General features: G+C 41.5%; 1 protein-coding gene and 1 long non-coding RNA gene across 6 annotated transcripts in view; one reads left to right on the top strand and one right to left on the bottom strand.

The window, feature by feature from the left end:
- The window catches only part of LOC308474908, a 306,542-nt gene that overhangs the window by 118,715 nt on the left and 168,168 nt on the right, over window positions 1-19,659 (top strand). The window lies entirely within an intron of this gene.
- The window catches only part of HERC2 (HECT and RLD domain containing E3 ubiquitin protein ligase 2), a 96,297-nt gene continuing 78,991 nt past the window's right edge, over window positions 2,354-19,659 (bottom strand). For all 5 annotated transcript variants that reach the window (XM_081001271.1, XM_081001275.1, XM_081001272.1 and 2 more), the window contains 13 exons: window positions 18,819-18,980; window positions 17,551-17,642; window positions 17,029-17,168; window positions 15,488-15,675; window positions 14,064-14,261; window positions 13,159-13,242; window positions 9,775-9,916; window positions 8,352-8,546; window positions 8,144-8,256; window positions 6,655-6,845; window positions 5,988-6,093; window positions 3,914-4,126; window positions 2,354-3,170 (listed from right to left, as the gene is read on the bottom strand). In XM_081001271.1, the coding sequence (XP_080857397.1) occupies window positions 2,898-3,170; window positions 3,914-4,126; window positions 5,988-6,093; window positions 6,655-6,845; window positions 8,144-8,256; window positions 8,352-8,546; window positions 9,775-9,916; window positions 13,159-13,242; window positions 14,064-14,261; window positions 15,488-15,675; window positions 17,029-17,168; window positions 17,551-17,642; window positions 18,819-18,980 (2,097 nt within the window). In that variant the 3' untranslated portion in view covers window positions 2,354-2,897. The remainder of the gene's footprint in view (window positions 3,171-3,913; window positions 4,127-5,987; window positions 6,094-6,654; window positions 6,846-8,143; window positions 8,257-8,351; window positions 8,547-9,774; window positions 9,917-13,158; window positions 13,243-14,063; window positions 14,262-15,487; window positions 15,676-17,028; window positions 17,169-17,550; window positions 17,643-18,818; window positions 18,981-19,659) is intronic.

Below are 19,659 nucleotides of genomic sequence, written 5' to 3'. Positions count from 1 at the left end.
TACAAGCTTCCCAGCCAGACGCTCTTCAAAGCACACTGCCTTTGGACTAATCTGCCAGGAAGTGGTATTATGACTGATATTAGCAACACTTCTTCCAATAGCTATGTCTGCAGCAGATCCAGGTGCTACCAAAATGGTCATCTCTTTCCCTTCTGTGCCACTTTGAATTTTCAACTAAGTCTTCCACAATTTAAGACCCGGAAGTTTCCTTTGCAAGGCTGAAACTGAGCAGGCATTGTTTTGTTTTTTGTTTTAAGTTAATGCATTTGACAAGCCAGAGGAATATAGTGAATGCAGGGGCCTCAAATTGCTTGGCCCAATATCAAAATGTGTGTGTGTGTGTGTGTGTGTGTGTGTGTGTGTGTGAGAGAGAGAGAGAGAGAGAGAGAGAGAGAGAGAAGTACCGTATGTGATAATCTAAGATGGTTAAGGAAAATCTTACTGCATGGCTTCCAGTTTTGCCTCAAAATAACGGCACCCCTTCTTGCAAAATAATCCAACACAGTGACAATTCAAATGATAGGCACTGATTAGCAAGCTTTAAAGGAGCTCTTAGGAAGCTCATTGCAATGTACCAGAAGTGAACAAGGCAAGAATTATTAAAGCAGAACTTTGTCAATGAACCCTAATTAAGGATTAGCCTTCTGGACTACGATAAGGCTGTTTGTTTTCAGATAAGGCAAATTTTAACAATAAAAAAAAAGAACTCTCACCAAGATTAAAACACTGTTCCACTTTTCAAATAATCAACGGATCCTTTTTATTTTCCAACAATGCTGAGTTCTAACTGACCTGACAGCATATTTCTTTGAGGTTGTCTTTGATATAAAAAAAAACATTACAAATCATGACTTTGACAGATGGCAGATGCACTGCTTTGTGTGTATATAATTTTTTGAAGCTGTGGGAGCCAGTTTTTTTAAAAAATCTTTTATCTTTAGCACATGCTACAATTGCAACACATTTTAGGGTGCATTCACAAGGATTCGCTTTGACTAAATGTCTTACTGCATTTCATTGTTTTCAGGTGGTTTTAAATGTTTTTAAAGTTTTGATTATGTTTTTATTACATGTGTGTTTGCCACCTGGGGTTCCCCTAGAAGGAGAAGATATAATAAATTTTATAAATAATACCCTTTTGTCAACACTTTCAGAGTTAATTGGAAAAAAAATATGCAAGACTACCATGGGTTGTATCCAACTAAGTTATACTCAGCGTAGGACCATTCGAATGAATGGGCCTTAATAAATCATGCCCTTTTATTCAGTGGGTCTACTATGAGTATGAAAACACAGTAACCTACATTCCGCAAACCCACCATTCCCATAATACTATAGAGTACAATAGAATACATTCTACTATAGAGATCAGACTCCTGATCAACAATCACAGCTTGTTTATCCAAAGAGTCTAAAAAGAAAAATTGTTTAGTTCATCAGAACAGCAGTCCAATATTCCTGTGCCTTAACTACAGAAAATTAAGAGAAACTGTTAGTGAAAGCACGGGTTCAGAAACAATTGAGATGATGAAGCCGAACAGTGTGATTTATATACCAGCTAAGTGTCCATTTGACAGCTCTAGGCAAATCACTGATAATGGCCAAATTACAGTTCCTTAAAAAACCAAAAAGAAAAACTTAAAGCATGGAGTAAGTAAAAGATTTGATATTGCCACGTGACTGATGTGCAAGACTTAAAAAGAAACACACAAAATCATAACTTAGGAGCACAATCACCTCAAATTTAGCTGAATAAACCTTGGTGAAAGATTAATCCAGACACTTGTACTATTTGGGTAGTACAAAGTAGTAGCTGTAGGGATAAGAAATTTTAACAGCAATTTTTCCCAAACAGTGCTCCCTTAAAAACTCTTCTTTTAGAAGCAGTAAGAGCAATGGGGGAGTGGGAGCTCACCAGTTCACAGCTAAGTCTACCACAACCTTTTAGTCTGGGAGCTAACCTCAAGAATAAGCTTGGATTTGTCCCATTCTTTTAAGTTTTAGCTGAGCAATCTGACTTGTCTCATGTAGGCACCTAGTGATTCTTTAGAAGCCATCTTTAGGTACCTCAAAATCCCGTGGAAGGTTTCTCACATTAAAAAGCCCTACTAAACTGTTTGTGACAGATGTTTTATTCAGCGGGAAATTATAATTTTTGCATATACATTGCACCATTATGTACAGTAAATTTCCCATGTTAAGAATTCTGGAGTGCACAGAAAGTTATCAGTCCAAGATACATTATATATATATTTATGTATATATTTAGAAGCTAAAATATAGACACTGAAAAGTGGAGTGGGGTTAATGAGGCGTTGAGTTTGTGAACGTAAGGAATACTGATAACGGAGTGTTCCAAAAAGTTTCTTTTAATAAACAAAACAACTAGTAAAGTTAATTGAAATATTTATAATACTATTCAGTCATTGCACAGTAGTTCCAATATACAATCAAGAAGATGCAGAGAACACAACACTTAATTTGGAAGAAAAAAAACCTATTGCACCCACAATTTAAATTTTTTCAATTTTTTTGGAATTCTACTCTAGTAATATTTTATAAACATTTACAACACATCAGTAAACACAAAGTTCTACCTGCAGTGCAGCATAAAGGGGGGGGGAGAGAAGGGGACCCTTCAGCTATCAAAATAGACAGTTCAGTGCCCGTTCACGGCACCCATTTACTCTAAAAGGAAGTTACTTCATTTATCAGCCATCATTCCTACAATGAGTAACGCAAGCTCCCTGTGTTCAGTTAATAATTAGTAGTTCTCTGGTTATTATATGCCTCTCTGCTCTCTTCACTACGACGGCCCGCTGCTCAATGCTACGTGTTGTGGCGCTTTGGCCTCAGTGCTCGTAACATCAAGCTCCGGCAAGGAGCATTCCCCCTGCTCAGTGGCCTGTCAGGTAGTCCTGTGTTGAATCCGAAGCAAAAGAGTCTGCATCCTCGTTGTCCGAGTCATCGCTACTATCGTCAGCGGTCGGCTCTCCCGTCAGCGCTATTCGGGCATAGTCGTCAGTGTCTATAGATTTACAGAAATGGATGGCGTATTTCAGTTTCTCTTCCAGCACCTGTTTGCAAGAATACCTAGGCAGCTTCAGCAGAAAGAAGCACGTATAAGACTCTGGGAGGAAGTGGTCTGGAGGATTGTATTTATCGAGAACCTGTCAGGTCAAAAGAGAAATGGAAATGTCAGTTTTGCTGAATCAGCCACCACAAACAGAACCTTTGCAGCAAATCATATGAACACACTTGGGTGTTTTTTCCTCACCCTCTCGCCAAGAAAAGCAAGCCCCTTACAATTTGTATTTTCACTTCCTTATTATGTGCATCACACGCCTTCTTAAACATTGTTTGAAAAACTGAACTTTTTCAACCTACACTATCTTGCCATCCTTTCCCCCCCCCTCCGTGTCATTGGCTGACTTAAGCCATTAATATGAAAAAATAATAATCCTTCACGAAAAATATTTAACTTTTTAAGTTCACCTCAAAGTAGGCAACTGTTGCCAGTGGAAACACAAGTCACCTATTCAGTAGAAAAATCATAAGATCAAGAAATGTCTGTTAATGCTGTAATCACAAACAATGCATTGTACAGTAAGTTTGGAGCCAGCTAGTGCATTCAGGCTAAATTTAAACAGCAGTTATAGAGGAAAGGGCAAACTGCAACTGTAGCAAGAAAATCTCTAAAAGTACAAATTTTCCAGGCAATTCTGGAGGTTAAGAGTTGCCTGCTCTTTTCTTGTAGAGCACCATGCACACACAAGGATTTCATACAGTACATGCAGAATCCAAGAGAAAAATGAGCAATGTTAGTCAAAAATAATAATAATAATGGTACAGGCTAGAAATTCATTAGAGCTCATTGCAGTCCACAATCCATCTGGAATTCTCCATGTCGTACCTGGATGACAAAGTCCCTGCCTCTGAAATCTGCAATTGTTCGAGGTAGCCTGGTCCTGCCCCACACAAAGCGCAGAAAGAGCGAGCGTTCTGTGTTGGAAAAGGATTCCATCACCTCCCAGAACCACTGTATAAGAGAAGCGGTGGGCTCGATCCCTTTATATGTGGCCACAGATTTCAGAAGATGAAGAGGGATATCTGGACTTCCACAGACCTGCAGGGGGGGGGGGGAGCAGAGAACAGAATAATGCCAAGGGAATCTATCATAAATGTGTGTGTGCACACGTTGGTTTTTTTCCAGTGAGAGCATTACTACTTACTATTATGCATCAGCACGACTGTGTTTTAAAGCACATTAAAAATGGAGAGCTTTTAGCAACCGATAACAATGATTAGTCTGCAGTGATGCATTAAGATCAGGTGAGTATGAGTGATAATATTGTGTATATAAAATGCCCCCAGTTCCCAAAATTTGGAGCCATGTCTACAAACCCTTGGTAGAGGAAGAATTCTTTTTCAATGAATGCATTAAATAACCAATGCATTTATATTGTATTTTTTTAAAGTTTTCAAATTGTGTACGCACATTTACACATGTGCGCAAACACACATCGCACTGAACCCACAAGCATCCAGGAAACATCACAAAAAGGGGTGGGATGGAGCAGGGACAGAACAAGGTGTTTGCAGGCTTTTCCAATGGTGGTTCAAATGTACACGATTTCACTGACACCCCTGTGGGAATTGGGGGTTGTCTGTATTTGTGATTTTTTTTAAAAAAAAATGTTTCTTAATTTGTAATCGCTCAAAATATAGCAAAAACAAGAGAGTCTTCTATTTTAAAAAAGTGCCCCACTATTTCCTGAAATCCTGTCATGTTAAAGGTAAACATGGATTTTTTAGGACCACTGAACAGAGAATGTATTTTCTTAATACTGCATGTGAAAACATGGGGGATCAGAGTTCAAAGTGGCATCTGGCCTAACTCAATTTTATTCTTCACATTTTGCATTTTTTCCTGAAGCTGGGGTGTCATATTCCATTTTTAGAGGCCAGGAATTGAAAAACGTGGAGTGGTTTGCTGTCATTAGTCCTACCAGGTCCTTAGTTTTAGTTCTTCACCTCACCTGTCAGTATGTGCAAGCTAGAGCATATTTAGAGCTATCTGTTGTTGCCATTTTTAAACATGCAAAGCTGTATTACACAGTAGCCGTACTAGCATTGCACAGGAGAGCCTGGCTTTACAGCCATAAGCATACCCCACCTTTGAGGATGGCCTACAAACCGAAAGGAGCAAAAAGGAATTCACTGTTCCTGACAGAAGTAACAGATGACTTGGGCCAGTTCTCCCCCACTCTCCATTATATAGCAGCCGCTAAGACTGCAAGCCAATGACTTGGCCCAAAGTTTAATCCATGCTTTTTTTAAAAAAAAAAGTGCACAAAGCAACCCTTGTAGCACATGCCGATGGGGCAATTGTGTAAGTCAGAGTAATCTTAACCTTTGGCCAATAACAAGGCATAACCTACTGCAACTCTTTTGCTACATAACAAGTTCAAGGAAATGTCCCGATTCACATACTTTGGGTTCTCAAATTTCATTGGCACCCTGTGCACCGTTAAATTCTGCCCCCCCCCCCGTCTCTCACGCTCTGCTCTGCCAGCGCTGTTGTGCCGCCCCCTGCAGCTGAACTAGTCGTGCAGCCCTAAAACCGCCTCTGCACATATAGGCAGCCCCGCCGCCAATTTACGTGTGCTCAAGTCATGTGCTGCACCAGAAGGCTGGAAGTCCGGAGGGGAGACTTGAAGAGCCTCAACAAAGCCCCGCTACGCCTCCAGTCCATAAGGAGACCTTCCTCAGAGCCCAAAGACGATGTCCCGTTTGGGCTCTGAGGAAGAACTCTGAGCGAGAGGTACAGAAGGTGCTCCCCATTTACACAGATTTCACTTTTGTACGAAGGCCGGAATGTAAACCCCATGTAAACAGGGAGTCTCCTGTACTAATATTTGGCCTGGGCTTTTGCCTTTCGCTTTTTACTAAGTTGCCCCGAAGTAGTGATGGCTGCACACACATACCATTGTTTCCAGCTCATATCCTGTGAAAAGGGAAAGAAGTGGAACAGGAACAACGCGGGCCATCCCTTCCCGAACTGCCGCGACTTGCTCATCGAATTCATGAAGTCTGCCAAAATACACACATTTTATGAGTGAAAGGGATAGTCATTGATATGCTTGTTAATTATATGGATCTATAGGAGGAATGAAAAGAGGCTTAAAAGAATTCTGGCGCAAGTACTCATAATAAACTGGTCCATGATCCCAAGAGCTTTTAGGAATGTAAGAAGGTGCCTTATATATCTAGTCAGGTCAGGGTTTCCCAAACTTGGGTCTCCAGCTGTTTTGGGACTACAACTCCCAATATCCCTAGCTAGCAGGACCAGTGGTCAGGGATGTTGGGAACTGTAGCTGGAGACCCATGTTTGAGAAACTCTGGGTCAGATCAATGGTCCACCTAGGGGAGCATTATTTACACTGATTGACAGCAGTTCTCCATGATTCCAGGCAGGAGTGTCTCAGCGCCACAAGGAGATGGCAGTGACTGAATCTCTGTCTCTTTGCATGCAAGACACGAGGCTTTGCCACTGAGCTACAGACTTCCCCCGTGATAACCCATGATCAGGGCTCTAGGGGAAATGCAAATGATCGCGGGAGGAAAGCAGGAGAATAGTAGTGTTCCACAAACCTATAGTTTATCGCCAGCCTCACATACTCCGCACGATTATCCAGTGTAATATGGGCGTATTTGGAACTAAGCTGAATGTCTTGACCGCTCGCATTTGGCACTGTGAAAGGCAGGCTCATGGCTTCAAATTCTTCGGAAGTAGCTTCATTGTCTCGGATGTACATAAGCCCAGGAATGAAATCCTTATCAACCTTTCAAACGGAAAAAAACAAACCCACGTAAAGCCTTTCCCACAAAATACTTCTAAATCCATCATGGGGTCTTCATAGTTCTGTAAGCAAGCCTGCAACGTTTGCAGAATCGCAGGAGATAGTGGGAAATTATTTCTAAAAACCAGCCAGAGATGTTATAAAGCCCTGTTTTTGCGAGTCACCTGAAGATTCCTACGCGGGAACTGTTGGCACACAGTCACTGAAGTACAGAAGATTATAGGAGAGCTATTCTGGGCTCCAGCAATTGTTAAGTATAACAGGAGAATAAAAATACACAGAGGAGATGAGCAAAATAGAAAATCTCCAAAAAGAAATTATTTCATAAGGAACTTATTTTCTAAGAAATGACATCCAGAAGACACAGTGGAGGTGTGTTCAGCAAGGGTTGCCAAGCACCACATACTGCCCCTGGAAGGGCACCCCAGATTCTGAACTTTATTTTCTTCAAAAAAAAGCGAGCCTTTAGTCCTCCTAGAAAGAAAGCTATGAGACAAGATGTGCAGGTCCTTTTTAAGCAACATCTGTGAAATGGGAGTGGCATGGACACCTTGTATATATTTCCTGTTACTAAGGAATGCTTCCTGTTGTCGTTAAGACGACAGCAGCAGCAGCACCACAGGTGTGTGTGTGTGTGTGTGTGTGTGTGAGAGAGAGAGAGAGAGAGAGAGAGAGAGATCTTCATAATCAGTACAACAGGGCATAACTGACTTCCCACAGTAAGCATAAAGTTGTTGGGGTGGTCCTGTCCATTTTTGTGCAATCCTACATTCTCCATGGCAGCCATTTTGTGTTACAAAAGTTGGTGTGCAGCTACCATCTTCTCCACCCAGAAAGCCACCAGTGGCAGAACCACCAGCAGAAACATTCAAGTCTGGATTAAGTTAAATTCAGTTTAACTGAGGGCTGACCTGTGGCAGAGCAGAAATTTATTCACACCCACCCACACCCACCCACCCACCACTCAGCTGTATTAGGTTACAGACTAAGGGTAACCAATATCCACAAATGTGAACTGCAATTACACACTAGTCAGACATTAACTTGTCAATGTGATTTAAGGTGGGGTGTGCCACTGGCTCACACTCACTCACCTGTCGCTCCCTCCCTCTTTTCCTACCCCATCTCTTATCACAGCTGGAAAGCAGGATCTTACCCATTCAAATACAGAGTAGGCTTCTGGCAATAAACATGGCCCCCTAGCTGTAGTAATAACCAGACCAAGCAACGGTCTTACATTTCACTAATATTTACACGGATGAACATAAGCTTATGCTTGCCTCACTGAGATCAGCGATGGTTAAGTTCATTCCTGCCAACTGTTTCCACACAGGTTCTGCAAGGTTGAGGCTCAGAGGACTCCCAGTCCGAATGGCAATCCCCAGCAAAACCCCTTTTTTTTAAGACAAAGAGAGAAGTTTGTACGTGTTATTCAATGAAAGTTTTGCAAAGACTTTAAAGATGTGGCAATGACGATGTGGCAATTACCGAGGAAACGAAACATGTTCATGTGCAACAAAGACTTTGCTGCAGGGTTTAAGAGAAAGCAATCTCTGTTTGCTCCAGATTCATCCCGTCCGTTGGGAGTCACAATCAAAAGTGGCGTCAGCCCGTTCTGAAGTTCCTCGCACATTTCTGCTATTGATTCGCTGTAGCCTCCACCGCAATCATCTACAGATTCACCTAAGGCAAAAAAAAGAAGAGGCATAAACTTCAGTGTTAAAGATAAATTAATTTGAGAGCCACTTACAGCTATGTCAGGTTGCAGGTGGGGATTACATGCAGTGCAAATGAATAATTCCCAAATGTGTCGTTTTTTTGTTTGTTGTGGCCTCACTTCCAATCTCCAGGGACAGAACAGGTCACATATTTCAAAGAATTTATTGGCCATAGGAATGCAGTAGTCCTACCAGGACTCATATGTTGCAGAAGTATTTGTTTTTTGTTATTTTATTTATTTATTTAATTTTATTTTATTTATACCCTGCCCTCCCTGGCCAAGACCAGGCTCAGGGCAGCTAACATCAGGTATAAAAACAATTGGTTAAAATACAACTTAAAAACAAGATTAAAATACTACTTAAAATGCAGCCTCATTTCAGTGGAAGCCCAGATCAAAAACTGCTTGCGGGGAGAAAACGTCAAATCTTCCCTAAGGCCAACTATCCAGACTGGTCCTACGTGGGCCAGAAAAGCCAGGGAAGTCCCCAAATAGGGGTTATTATTTATTTAATTAGCAAATAGCTTCCCATAAAACAAAACAACAACAACAAGCTGTAACTGTGAACAAGCCTTAGGTATAGCCCACAGTTAATGAGGAAAAGGCTTATCCACGATGGTTGGGACAACATGCTAAGCCAAACCTTGGTTTAGCTAAACATAGGGTTGCAGAAAGAAGGGCAGGTTAGGGGGATTGGGAGCAAAGCAGTTGCAAGTTCCTCTCCAAGAGTTTGCACCTTCATGCAGCTTTCTGCACTGCATGAACCAGATCAACATATTAAATAAAATACCAAAGGAAAACTTTCCAATATGAATAATTGATTTCACCATGGCTAGAAGAATCCAAGTTCAGCCCTAAATTAAATTAATTTCAGATTTAATCTGAAATTCATTTTTCCTCACCGTTAGTACAAAGTGAAATACAATTCATAAGGCACTGTACATTTGCGCTGCGAGTTTGATTTTTACAACTATTGTTTAGCTGGCATGGCTTTCCATTTGAGTATGACAAGTATGGAATCATTTTTATTGACAACTAGTTTACAAAATTTTACTACAATTGCCAGGGGTGGCTTGTTCATGCGTTTTTTACATTTCTACTTTTCTCTTCTATTGCAAAACACACTATTGAAGAAAAAGGGGAAAAAATGCTGGACAAGTTAAGACATATGGGGGGGGGGGGAATGCTTACCCACAAATTTGACTTTCCAAACACGATGAGGTAGGAGAAGACTGTCTGGGCTGAAGGAGCTCATTTTAGCACACATCTGTCCAAAGACAGATTTTGTGCCATCTGGGCCAGCCAATCCTCCTTTACTTCTGGAACGCTTTACCTGATAGTAAAAAGAAAGAAAGCACACCTTAATCACACAATTCAAATTTCACAGACCAAACACTTGATGCTTAATGAACAGTACTGGGATACTTGTAGTAATGTGGAATCTCTGTGTGTGCGGGTGCATCTCAAGGGAGTGACTTTATTTCAGAAGGAATTTTTGAAGGCATACATGTTATGGGGGAAAAAAAATAACAAACAGCTCAGCACCTACATAGAGGAAATTGTGACCAAAAAGAGGTAGTGAAATGATGGCCCCTAGAACTTCTTTTAGGAGAGTACAAGAGTTGCTTTTCAATCTTGCAACTTCCCCTGAACTGTTTTTCTGCAATAAATGCTCCGCAATTGTTTGGATCCCAGATTCAGCATTCCCAGTTAAGAAAGATGGCTCCAGAGATGGATTGAACACTCTGCCTGAGATTCAGGAGCATCACTTCTGGATAGAGTCAACAATACTTATACAGTCGTACCTTGGAAGTCGAACGGAATCTGTTCCAGAAGTCCGTTCGACTTCCAAAACGTTCGAAAACCAAAGTGTGGCTTCTGATTAGCTCCTGCAGGAAGCTCCTGCAGCCAATCGGAAGTCGCAGAAGCCCCGTCGAATGTTTGGCTTCCTAAAATAGTTCGCAAACCAGAATAGTCACTTCCGGGTTTGCGGCGTTAAGGAGTCAAAACGTTCGAGAACTAAGCTGTTTGAAAACCAAGGTACGACCGTAGAGGGATACGGACAGAGGTAGAGATCTTTAGTGTTCTGAAGTTCCTTAGAACATTTACGTTTTCCTATGGAAAAAAGCTTTTTCCATCTCATACCTTAGACCTCTCTTTGAAAACCACAGTAAGGCTATTGCAATGTTTAAACTTTATGACAGACCAAATCCCAATGCAGTGTTGGTGTTAAAATATTCCTCTACGCTTCACAGCATATGCGAAATTTAGAGCATTTCCCACCATACCCCTGCCATAAATTCAGTCCTCCCACCCCTCCCTATGCCACAAAGGCAGGCAGGCGGGCAGGCAGACTACTCTGTCATTCAGGTAGACCTGGCAATATGCTCCACATTATATCACAAAAGCAAGCCAAGCTTCCTTTCTACGTTTTAGTCAGTGTATTAAAACAATACTTCATATTCAGCCTTTGAAGAAATTTCTTTTGAAAAGGCACATTTGGCCTGAGGCTTGGCATTCAGCTTTCCCGCGTCACTGGAAGTTCTTCTCCTAACCCACATCCTCCTCAATGTGACCCCATGTGATGCCCAAATGTTTGTTTCCTGGGCCTTAAGAGTACTCAAGGCAATTTGAAGTTCTCCCAAGCTATGTAAGCAAAAGCAGCCCAAGATCATGTGGGAATAAAAGGTACAAAGATGAGAGAAAGCACACTTTTTATATCATATCCGACTCCAGGGCTTTAACAAAAAAAAAGCTACACACAGAGTACAGGAGTGGCCGTTTGATGGCTTCCCTAGTTCTTTTCAGGTTAGCTTTCCTTTTTTAAAACAAAACAAAGAACAAGCACACTATAAAAGCCAACACGACAAATGAACTTCACAAATAAGTAAAGAATATTACACGAACAGTAGAAAATTCATGGAAGAAAAGTTTGTCCATTTGCTCCTCCCTGCTGTGAGATTTTAGAGGTTGCTGACAGAGGGAGGAACCATTCAAAATTGGGAGGAGCCCCATGAGATTTTGGGGCAAATAATCTGTAAGCCGCCGCCAGAATGGCTGGAGAAACCCAGCCAGATGGGCGGGGTATAAATAATAAAAGTATAATTATTATTGTCTACCCAACTGCATATTTTCCAGGATACCCCTCGTCCCCCCCACTTCTAGAAGTTAACTCAGGGAGCAAAATGGCTGCATGGGAGAGGAAGGAATGGCAAGCTTTTGTTACATCGACTTGCCCTTGTTCACTTATATTTTAAGATCCAAGCCATTCACTGAATATTGGTTAAGAAGCACTCTCTTCAGCATGTTAACTCAAAGCGTTAAGTACTTTATAAGTCAGGCTTGGGACCCTTCCCCACCCCCACCCCCACAAAAAAATGGCTGCATTCCCTCAGAAGAAATCTGTTGTGGGGGCAGCATGCCAATGGTGGTAGGGGACACAGCCATCCCACCCCTCTCTCACATCCCCATCAATCCATTCCATTCTCTATCACTGTCCCTGACGTTCACCTCTCCTTGTATAATAATTAAGCTTTGGGGGTGTGGGGAGCACATAGTTTTCCTCCAGACAAATCTAATTGCTGCATTGGGGAGGGATTTGGGGGGCATGTAGAAGGATAACCCTCCCCAGCTGTAACACACACACACACTAACACCTATACAACCATTAGTCATTGAAAAAAATTCCTATTGGCACTAAGGAAGCTTTTCTTAAAAGCCTAATTGCCATGCAGGGGGCAGATTTTGAAAGAGGAGGTCATAATTAGGCTTGGAAGAAAAGGTTCCATCTCACAAACACTGAAATCATATTTGGTGAAAGATCAGGTCTGAATTCACCTGCCACAGCCTGCTTGGTGCCGCATGTCTGTTGAACATCACTTTTGAGGAGATACCCAGGCACACAACCTAACTTAGAAAGCCTGAGATGCACAATCTTTATCATTCACAACCACTGAGGTGCATCACTGATAAAGATGGGCTTCACTTTTCTCAGTTTCACCAGCTGACGAAGCCTTTGTTGGCCCAGCCATTTACCGGCTGGTTAAGGCTGAGAATATATTTGTTGGAATTTTATTATAGGTGTTTTATTTCATAATGCTTTGTGTACCCCGCTCTGGGCCTGTTGTACAATGAACAGCAGATGAGAATATTTTGACAAAATGAATTAAGTTCAGACTGTTTATGTACATAAAACCCTACTTATGGGGCATCAGGTAGCCACAATTTCAGTCCTTTATCACGCATAAATGGAGCTGGAATCGCATCTGCGTAGGTGTCTTATCGCCTCCAAAACATTTTTTAATATACAACTTGGAGCTTTTCCAAAGTACCATAACGTGGCTGCTGTCATCATAATTTGTTAGAAGAGAGCAGCACACAAAGTTATTAGGATTACAAGTGCTCACCCCCCCCCCAAACTAAGCACTTGTAATGCTAATAACTTCTTGGACCGTCTTTTTTCTAACCAGTTATGATAACAACTACCATGCCTATTGCCTGAGCACAAAGCCCTGCAAAGTTTTCGCACAACAACAGATTCATATTCAAGGCACTCAGAGAGCACAGCATTCTGACCTGAATTCTGTTGAGTTCTACCACAGGCCCATGTTGGCGATCTCTCACCATAGTTGCTTGCACAACCTTTCTGAAAGCCGCCTCCTAGAAAAAGGAGAAAATAAGGTGTTGAGAATGCAATCCTATTCTTGAGTTATGTTTGCCGGGTGGGGTTGGCATTGCTACTGAAACCTCCTTGGGATCAGTCCACAGCCATTTTCAAGCAGCATAAACATTATGTCGGCAAAAGAGGTAGCGACGTGTTTTTTTAAATAAAAAAGAACTCCCATTGTTCAATTGGAAGCTCCATACAACTGCCCTCATCCCAACTGTGCAGCCACAAATGACTGTCCCGATGTCCCTGTCCCCATGTGTCAGGAAAAAACAAGGAGCAAGCAGATAGGAACTCAGTGACAAAAGATATAGCGACAAGGGTTCCATCTCCAAACAGCCAACATGTGAGAGTGGAAAACAAAACCAAAAGGAGCAGCATGTGAACAACACTTCATTTCTCAGAATCCTTACAGGCACCCTGTCTCAGGACTCCGGACACGAACACCCACAAGATACCTCAACTGTTACCGTTTTGATTTCATGTACCATAAGTAAGTAAGCAAAGCAATGGCAATCACATTTTGAAGATGTAAATTTCCCCTTAGCGTCTGACTCACTCAGGAGGAAAAGATGCAGTCCGCTTTCTGGTAAAAATGTGAAATGCTGTTAAGCAGATATGGACAGAAACGCAACAGGGGAAAACTTTGTCATTAAGATTCCCTGCGTCTGCACCCGTGAAGTTCATACAGAAGATAATTGGGTCTGTACAGAAGACCTGAAGAGAACTTAGGGCACCGTTTGCATGTCATTACTGTGACATATTTTTCTTAGAAGGTCATTTTTAGTGGAGAAGCTGACGTTGGGATAGATACCTTTCCTTGAGAGATCAAAATTCCACGTAACGTATCAAAGCCCACGGAAGGACCCTGGCCGGTTTCATCAAGGCGTCCCTCGAGATCAAACATGGGGATGCAAGGACAAAAGAGTTCGGAGATGTGGTGAAGGAGCAGCAATCTGTTTCTTAAAGCAATTATAGGAATTTCCTGTAGATGGTTGTACTCCATAGGAACCTGGAACAAGCATGTTGTTAGGGTTTAATGACCACTGAATAAGTCATACGCTAAATGAGATAGTATCAGGCACAGTCCATTTAGCTAGCCTATCTACTGAATATCCAGATATTGCCTTTGCTTGAGATTTGTTATCTCCAAAGGTTAATACATGGCATAGCCAAGAAGGAATTTTTGAATACTGTTAGGGGCCAGAAAAGGTATCCTATCAATGTTGGTGAAATTACGACTACACTGCAAAATACACAGCATGTTTTAAAAAACCAAAAAACAATCCTTCTGCTCTCCCTCACAGTATCCATCCCATATTTCATTGATATATTCATGGCTCTTGTAGTAAAACTTCTGGCACTTTTCTAATTTCTTGCTATCCAAGGGTACGGATGTTGCTCCTCCCATCATATTAGTCATTGCAAAGCAGTTTGGATTGACAAAAGCTCACATTTGATTTATGCAAGTTTTCAGGAAGTTTCCATGGCTTTACAGTGTGAACAGGTATAAAACTCACAAGAGGGGCCTCAGGAAAGACACAGCAGAGCCCCAGCTATTCACTGTACCTATTATTGCAATGTAAAAAAAAACCCAACCCATGCACAGCCTTTCAGTGTTTTTTCACCAATGTCTCCAAAATTCTTAACTAGTTTGTTTACCCTCAGCATCGCTTGCCCCTCAGTGAAGTCACCACAAAGCCAGATATGGTTGACTATTGGAGCACTGCAATTGTATTCTGTTAGGCATGTGCCTTCTGACTGGGAACAACGGTGCACTGCTCTCATTTTCAAATGGCTTTGTCCTCAGTGGTGTAACAAAACCACATCTCATACCGACTTAGCAACATGGTGCCGCCTCACTCCTAGGCTTTTCAACCACTTCAAAAGAAAATCTACTTTTGACCAAAAAGCTGAAACAGGAAAATACTCAGCATAGCCTTAACCATCATGGTAGGCAGCCGCTAAGAAGATGTTACCAATGGGTAAGTGGGGGGGGGGGGGACCAATAATTATTAACACAGAGCCATAGAGTGCTAACAGTTTAGACAGTTTCCCAAGAGTTTGAACCAGATGTGGGGAATATTTGGTTGCCCAGATGTTGCTGAACCCACCCCATCCCTGGCCATTGGGCCATGCTTACTGGGGATGATGGAAATTGCAGTGCAGCAACAAATGGATAGTCAAAGGGTCCCCACACCTGGCTTAAGACATATGGTTTAAAAAGCATAATTTTACCTGGGTAGGGAGCTTGCCTGCATTAGCAGGCTTGCTGGTGGACCAGGCTAAGGTGTGTGCTGAGCCACAGGCCACTCTATTGATTTTTTTGCCCTGAAGTGCTGCAACCAGGCGTGGCCTTTGGATAGCATTAGTTGTTCCATCTCCAAGCTGTCCTTCATCGTTATCTCCCCAAGTATATACTTCACCTAAGACAATCAAAATCGTTATTTCGCCACCAAATCATGACCAGTATAAAAAGTCACAAGAATAGACAACGTAGATCAGTTCAACATACCAATATCAACATTTAAACGTTTTTTATTATTATTTTAAAAAGCACAATCTTTTAAAAGGTAATTCGGAGTGACTTAGTGCTAATATAGTCCTGTGTGGAAAACAAACTGAAATAAATCGTTGAATGCAGAGAAAGGATTTGCAGAGCAATGCTAACTACAGGAAGCTGGTGTAACTTGGGCTTTTGCCCTTAACTCAAAACTCCATGCAAGAGCCTCCAGGAGGAGCTACCATCAGCAGGTGAGTGTGGGTCCAAATTTTGATGATACGGTCATAAGTTGCATGACTGAACTGAACCACATTTGGAATTGGTGTACATCTCTCCTTGCCATGTCCCAGAGCACTTCTTTTTGGGGACTTATATTGGTGTAAAGTTCCTGGCTAAGCCCCTGCTGAACTGGGGGGAGGGACATAGCCCGGTGTAGCTCTGGCTCAGTTGGGGTGAGGGACATATAACAGCTCATCCAAGAAAGCACAAGAACTGCTGACTCCAAACTTTATTACCCCCGTGGATCCCAGGTTTGGACTGTGCTGGGAGAGTGCTAATCGAGTGGGAATAATGTAATGGAGTTTGCATACAAAGTCACTGAGAGATAATCTGGGCGTGAAATGTTCAAAAGGGCCACATCTGCCTTACTTATTTATTTGCGCTTGTGAGTATGAACATTTATTCGTGGAAGAGCCTCCATTCAATGGCAGAGCACCTGCTTTGCATGCAAAGGTCCTAGACTCAATCCCTGGCGTCTCCAGGTAAATTTGGGAGGGATTCCTGCCCAAAAGCCATGGACAGGTCCTGCCAGTTCGTGTGGACAATACTGAGCTACATGGACAGTTGAGTCAGTATAAAACAGCATCCCATGTATGCTTGTTAAATAGCCGTCCTCCTCTTTCCTGTCACAGCCTCCTAATGCTGCTTTTAATTTAAAAAGCCAACCCCAACCCATTAAGATATTGATACAAAACTTGCCATGTAATGTCTGCTTTGGTCCCCCTTGAGAGCTTAGGGAACCAACTGGATCAGAGCAAGGAATATCTCAGTCAAATCTGGCATGTTGCTGGGAAGCCTACAAAGCAAGACTTGAAGCCTTCCTTCCTCAACATTTTATCTCGTAGCAATTGTTGATCAGAGGTACACTGTTCTCTTATATCACAATTATATATTTGAAACAAAGATGCTTCATTATTCGTAATTAGAACATCTTTTCCTTTCTCCCTTCCACATTCAAAATAAAAGAAGTCATGGGGTTGTTTGGTTTTTTACATACCATCTTCAGTGCAACAGACACAGTGTAAAGAGCCAGTTGCAATAGCAATGACTTTCTTTCCTTGCAACCCCTGGACCTGTCGAGGTCTCCGGACGTGATCATCTGATCCATGCCCTAGTCGATGGTAATCTCCTTTGCCCCTGTAATCGCAACACAAGTTTCAATCAGTGCATTTGTTTTCTTTTCAATCAATTGGCAATTCTTAGTTAGACTAGCCTGACTTGGGTGAATTAGGACACTCAGATCTTAAAGTTTCCTCTCCTAGAATTAACCAGCAAAATGCTAGATAGGTTGTTCACAAAAGCCTCTTATTTTTCATATTAAATAAATGTGGCTTTGCAATGCAATATCTGTTGGGAACAAATTCTTTAACTTTTTTTCCAAAATAGCATTTTTTAAAATTAAAGTGAAATCAAAACTAGTATAACCTGATGGCACTTTTGCAGAAAAAAACCCAAGAACCACAAAGAACTATTTTTACATTTCTCATATGAATTCATCCGCAATCACTGGCTCACTTACCAGGTATAGACTGCTCCAGACTTAGTAAGGGCTACAGAAAACTGTGAGCCACATTCTACTTTGACTACTCCAACTCCTGTGAGAGAATCGATCTAGGGAAGAAATGTTTGAACATAACTCAAAGGATAGGACAACTTCATAGCCCACAGCATATAGACACAGCTTAAAAATAAAATGGCATTCTTAGTCAGATGATTTTAATGTTGACTAAAATAAGTTTTTATTATAGTAACTTAAGAGAAATAATTTAAAATGATCTGATTCTCACCGCTCTAACTATTTTCTCCTGAGGGCTTGTTTTAAAGAGGTACTATTCAATCACCCACAGAAAAAATAAACTAAGGAAATGAAATCAACATCTGGAGACAACTGCCAATGTTGTTCTCCCAAAGTGATCTCCAAGCAGGTTGGCAATAGCATATGGTAAAATCTCACATAGAAACTTGACAAGAAGTGCATTAGAGATTTGGAAAGAGAAGGATACGCTTGACTTTACTGAAGTAGTGGGAATATAACAAGCAAAATATACCAAAAACGAGGAAAATTTTCTGACTACTTTAACTGGACGCTATGGTGGATTTTGAAATTTTGATTTAAACTTTTTGGAGAGGGATGTACAGGCCCAAAGGGACAAAATATTGTAATAACAAAAAAAGGAGGATGAAACCCTCAAGAGACTTCTGCATGTTCTTATAAATCACATTTTGAGAATCAATCTGTCAAAGTCTTAGAATTTGTTGAAATGGTAACAGATTGGTGTACATATGTTTTTGTGATGGAAATGACATTGCGCCTCTCTTAAGACTTCCTCTTATGTGTATTGTTTAAGAAATGGAAGGAAATATCTTGGTAACTATGCTGGTGGAACAATAAATCCCCACTGGATGTCAGTATGTCAAAATTCATGCTGTTAAGACACTTGCATAACTTTTGATTTGTAACAGCTAATGGATCATTCTAACCTAAAAAGTAATATATAGCAGAGTGATTCTTAACCATGGTGCAAAAGTTATGGTCCCTTTTATCAAGGGCATGGCAATTTCATACTCAAACACTAATAGGAAATTTTGAAATGTCAGCAAATCATCTCAAAAAAATTAAAATATTTTCATGGAATACTTTTAACTCAACAGCACATATAAAAGTCATAGCATTCATTCTAATTCCATAACTCAGCTAGCTTATGCCAAACATAAAATAAAATCTGTTCTATTTACAGGTTGTCGAGTTTTGTCTCTCTTATTTCAAAAGTTTGAAACTCAAAATACCTTCATCGGTACTTTGCAGCCATCACTGCCCCCTCTCCCAAGTTTCCCATAGTCTCCATCTCCCCATGACCAAACAGTATCATCATCCGTCAAGCAGAGCGTCTGTGCATCTCCACTGCCACAGGCTATGTCAATCACACGGTAGCCCTGTAGTGCTTCCACCTAGAAGATAGGCAAGAGGTTTTTTAGGAAAGAAATCTCAATAACCTGAGCTTTAGGCAGCAAAAAATAACACAAGACAGACACTAACTTATGTAGGTCCCCTCATCCTTATGTAGGCCAACACCGAGGGCCTTCTGGTGGTTCCCTCACTGCGAGAAGCCAAGTTACAGGGAACCAGGCAGAGGGCCTTCTCAGTAGTGGCGCCCTCCCTGTGGAACGCCCTCCCACCAGATGTCAAAGAGAACAACAACTACCAGACTTTTAGAAGACATCTGAAGGCAGCCCTGTTTAGGGACGTTTTTAATGACTGATGTTTTAATGTATTTTTAATCTTTGTTGGAAGCCGCCCAGAGTGGCTGGGGAAGCCCAGCTAGATGGGCAGGGTATGAATAATTTTATTATTATTATTAGTTCTTTCTTGTAAGGCAAGTTTATACTAGGAATAATGAATAATCCAGAATACTTGTATCAAGTAAACTAAATGTGTAAAGCAGGGGTCAGCAAACTTTTTCAGCAGGGGGCTGGTCCACTGTCCCTCAGACCTTGCGGGGGGCTGGACTATATGGGGGGGTGGGATGAACGAATTCCTATGCCCCACAAATAACCCAGAGATGCATTTTAAATAAAAGGACACATTCTACTCATGTAAAAACACCAGGCAGGTCCCACAAATAACCCA

The sequence above is a fragment of the Podarcis pityusensis genome, assembly GCF_964106645.2.
Source record: "Podarcis pityusensis genome assembly, chromosome: 4".
Taxonomy (NCBI): domain Eukaryota; kingdom Metazoa; phylum Chordata; class Lepidosauria; order Squamata; family Lacertidae; genus Podarcis; species Podarcis pityusensis.
The sequence above is the reverse complement of the archived record's forward strand: the minus strand, read 5'-3'. Positions and strand labels throughout refer to the sequence as shown.